We start from the raw sequence: 4,729 nt of genomic DNA, 5'->3' as shown, positions 1-4,729 counted from the left end.
AATGGCATCTCCAGGGAAGGGACAGTAGATGTGATGTCTGTTTCTACACCGTGATTCCTCTTGAGGCCTCGCTTAGAATAAGTAAAACTAGCTTCAAATTTTCTCCTTATTTACTTCCTTCAAAATTAAACAAAAACAAGAACAAAAAACTTTCAATACATCAACCTGTAGTGATAATGCTTGCTTTAAAGATTCACTTGGGTCAGTGCGGGGGCTCACGCCTGTAATCTTTGCACTCTGGGAAGCTGAGGTAGGTGGATTGCCTGAGCTCAGGAGTTCAAGATCAGCTTGAGCAAGAGTGAGACCCCATCTCTGCTAAAAATAGAAAAAATTAGCTGGGCATAGTGGATGCCTGTGGTCCCAGCTACTTGGGAGTCTGAAGCAGGAGGATGGCTTGAGCCCAGAGTTTGAGGTTGCTGTGAGCTCTCATGACACCACGCCACTCTAGCCTGGGTGACAGAGTGAGAAAAGTTTCACTTAAAGGCTTTTTTTCTTTCAGTTGGACCTTTAGTAGCTTTTTAAAGATCTTGTTGCTTTGACGTTTGAACCTTTTAGTACCTTGGAGTACTAGCGTTATTTATGGACTAAGAAGATTGTTTGTTGTAACTAGCTTCATTTTATAGAATAGCTATGAAAGACTAGTTTTGCTATGAAAATAAATATCTACTAAATATTAACTGTAACTAGTTACTACACTTATTTTAAGTGTTTGTCTGCATACCATGTAGAATTGTCTCAAATATGCACCAGTACCATAGACTATGTTACTGAGGGGATATTGAAATGCAAGCGAAAAGGTTGCAAAAACGTCCTTCTGTTCTGATTCACAGTGCATGGATGTAGAGTGGCAAGCACAGCTGCCTCCCCAAACCCTTCCACCCCGTGGGAAGAATGCTCTTCAGGGTTCTTCAACCTTTTTCTAATCTCATGGCACACTGGAATCTATAGTTAAACTTCTGTGGCACACGTAAATGATGTTGATTTAAAAAAAAAAAAAAAGAAAGAATATACTTAATCTTACTGTGCTTTTAACTTCTTAGAAAATAATTTAACTAATGATCTTTAAAAGTTTTCTTGACGCCCCTAAAAATCCTCTCCCGACATACCAGCTGGAAATCACTAGGTTAGACGTTGATCTATGTGCGTGGCTATAAATGTGGAGTTTTGTTTGTCCACTTACGACAACAGGAAAAAGCAGATTTGGTGAGAAATTACTGAATGGGGAGTGGGAATAAAGCTACTTAATTTTCTAGGGGCAGGTTGCGCATAGAAAATACTCGTGCATTGTTTGTGCCATTCGGGGATGTTATCTTTTCAAAGGCATGCATAGCCTATGAATTTTTTTAAACCACAAGTTAACTCCATACTTTATGACATGTTACAAAGGCTGAACAGTTCCTCTCAGGAAGGGGATTTGTTTACAATTGCCAGGAAATAACTCTTTGATAAGCTGCATTAAGAGACTTCATTTTGCCTAGAGGAGGGAAATAAAAATGCAGAAAAGGATATTTCTAGAAAGAATTCAGAAAGCTATTTAAGAAGGCCATGACTCAGATTTTGGTGTGTAGGTATACCTTTCAACGTCCTATGAATCTTTATAGTAAAAGAAAAATATGCTTTATCAAACTTCAGTCCACTTCAAGTAATTACTATTGTTCCCTTGTCACAGGGAGTATCAGTGTTGGGGAGTATAATTTGAGAAAAGTATATCCAGTAAGAGTGAATGTAGATGGCTAACCGATTCTTATTTAGGGTAATGTATAATGCAACAGGGACCCTTATAAAGTGTCATGCAAATAAAATTTCATAAGTGGTAAAAAAAAATACATAAATAAAAATTTTCACAACACCCCTAAGATCCTCTCATGGCACACCATTTGAAAATCACCGTTCTAAGTGGTCTCAAGCCATTTATCTATCATATGAGAAGTCACCCATTCATATCTTTCCTGTTGGTTTTTATTACTATTTTCTGAGAAAGTGACTTGACGATTCCTTCTGTTTGCAGTTATTAGGGGCAATACACCTCTTTTTGGAGATTCATTTATAAAGCTTAATTCACACTTTGTAATCCAAGAAGTTAATTTTTCTTAAACTCAGGAAATCTTAATTGGAAAAATTAAGCCCCCCTCCCCTTGTTTGTTCCAAATTTAAGGAGAATCCCAGCCTACCCCCATTTACCGTGTAGCAAACGCATCTGCAATGCTTATCACATGTATTTTGGGGGCCAAATGCTGTATTGTGTGGAAGTGATGGAACACTGTATCTAGCCTTGTCAAAGTATTTGTGGAAGCTTCTTATAACTTTCTTCCCTCTTGCTCTGGCAGACTGTTCCCCTCCGTAGAGGCAAGAGGGGCTATGAGAAGGACTTAGGCGTCCTAGTGCGTTCCTGCTGATGAAATAACCTAGACCACGTTGTCATCTCATGTCCTCCCTCCTGGTTCACCCATAGTTTAAGGACAGCAGTCCCATGGTTTAAGCTTCACTATGTTGGTTGCACATGCTACAGTCCAGCCCATGAGCATGGGCATCCTAGGAACTCCGTCCCCTTGGCCAGTGGACTTCTTGGATGGCAAACAAACTCATGGTTTCCTTTCTCTACCCACCTCCTTTCTATTTGGAGGGAAAAAAAAAATAAACAGGCATCAGATTTAAGGGGCATAAATACTTTCTAAAGAAATCCCAATAAGGAATAAGTAAATTTCTAATTTGTTCTAGAAATGAATGGTGGCTAGGTGGCTCACACCTGTAATCCTAGCACCCTGAGAGGCCAAGGTGACTAGATTGCTTGAGCTCACATTGGAGACCAGCCTGAGCAAAAGACCCCATCTCTAAAAAAATAGCTGGGCATAGTGGCAGGTGTCTATAGTCCCAGCTACTTGGGAGGCTAAGGCAAGAGAATTGCGTGAGCCCAGGAGTTTGAGGTTGCTGTGGGCAATGATACCACAGCGCTGTATAAAGGGTGACAAAGTGAGACTCCGTCTCAAAAAAAAAAAAAAGAAATGAACGGTAAACACCATTATTAATACTGGACCACACTACTCATCCATGGTAGCTGAGTGTAGACTGCATTCCGTTGGCTAATATTCTGACCTAAACATTAGAAATAAATTACAGCACATTATAGAAAGATTTAGAATATTATATGATATTTAGAAATAAGTTAGTAGTGCTGTGAATGTAACTGAAACTATATATAGGCTACTACCTTAAGTCATAATTAGTCCACTCAAGAAACGTAAAGTTTTTAATAGATGCTAAGTAGAGGTCAGAGTAGTAATTTCTGTGGGCAAAGTAATGACCAGGAGGGGGCATGAGGGAGCCAAATAGGAACCTGGTAGTGTCTTCTGTCTAGAGTGTATGTAGTTCACGCTGACGCAGGTATAGCTATATGACAAATTAATCAAGCCATATTGCAAGATTTTTAAAACTTTATTATATGCACGATACATATTTATGGAAAAGAAAGCCTCTACAAACAAAAGACAGAAGAGCTTTCAAAAAGGTTAGGTTTTACATTTTTAAAACTCATTTAATCAGACACCAGATTCAAGAGACAGATTATAGTTACACATTGTAAAATGTAATCCACAGAATAAAAGCTAATAATGACTTAAGCTGAATTACAAATGCATTTACTCATTGGTGATTACAAACAATACTTAGGAATTTAAGCAGCTGAGTAGTTGTTTAAGCTAGACAGAGCAAAGAAAATTCTTGTTTAACATATATATTTAATTCCAGTAATATTATCGTAAATTCCTGTTAAAAATATAATCAATATTAAAGTCAGCAAAATACCATTGACTGACGCCTGGATTATATTATCACTTAACCTGGTTACACAGTGATTTTTTTTTTTTCTGTCAGATATAACTGACAACCAGTTTAGTCTTTAAGATAAACGAAGTAATAGCTCACATTGCAGCATCTTGTGGAAAATATTCAAACGACATTTAAAATGCTTTTTTGAAATGGAGAAATCTACTGCTCCACAAGAAATTGTTTATGCAAAACTACAGGTTGGCTACGGTCACAGCAACTAAACTACATCCAACCCTGAACATAGAAAAATCCCTGAACAGAAATACACAGCCTAGTTACAATATGCCATATAAAGGTTATTTTCTTATTTTGAAAAAAACTCTCCCCATTTGGAGACATCCAAAGCTTTCCATAGTTCCCATACTAGGCAGTGCCACACAAAGTCATCTAGTTAACAGTATCACGATCATGGCTTACAATGAAACTCCATATGACAAACACTTATATATAGCAGCCATCATTTTAGATGTTGGTTATGACAATAGTTGCAGCTCGATTACACAACACGCGTCCATTAAATTTGGTACAAAGCATAAACACTCAGGACAGGTTGGCACGATACATGCAGTTCACGAATTCTCTAATCTCAAGCCAGTCATCACAGAATAAGCCATATTCCTAGTCGTTTTCCCAAATCTTTCCTTGTATTATAACTGACGTCTAAAATGCTTCTTAAAACATCTTCCACGATAAGCAAGATACACTTTAAAAACCACTTATCTGAATGCATGGTGGAAATGAGGCAGGATGGCAGAGGTGGAGCCCCCTGAGAACACATGGGGGGCGGGGGGCAAGGGCAGCTTGCCCAGGCTCACAGTGCCCACGGCTCGTGGGGGCTTCTGCTGCTGCTGTGGCTGCTGCTGCGGCTGCGGCTGCAGCTGTGGCTGCTGCTGCTGCGGCGGCT

At 39.0% G+C, this 4,729-nt stretch overlaps 1 protein-coding gene across 1 annotated transcript in view; it reads right to left on the bottom strand.

Moving 5' to 3' along the window:
• Positions 1 to 3,830: 3,830 nt before the first annotated feature.
• PLAGL1 (PLAG1 like zinc finger 1) overlaps positions 3,831 to 4,729 on the bottom strand; it is a 6,653-nt gene continuing 5,754 nt past the window's right edge. Inside the window, exon 4 of the mRNA XM_003790270.3 lies at positions 3,831 to 4,677. Coding sequence (XP_003790318.2) covers positions 4,542 to 4,677 — 136 coding nt within the window. The 3' untranslated portion in view covers positions 3,831 to 4,541. The remainder of the gene's footprint in view (positions 4,678 to 4,729) is intronic.

This window comes from Otolemur garnettii, unplaced genomic scaffold (assembly GCF_000181295.1).
Source record: "Otolemur garnettii isolate 467f Iridium unplaced genomic scaffold, OtoGar3 scaffold00042, whole genome shotgun sequence".
NCBI classification, from domain to species: domain Eukaryota; kingdom Metazoa; phylum Chordata; class Mammalia; order Primates; family Galagidae; genus Otolemur; species Otolemur garnettii.
This window is presented reverse-complemented; position numbering and strand designations above follow the sequence as displayed.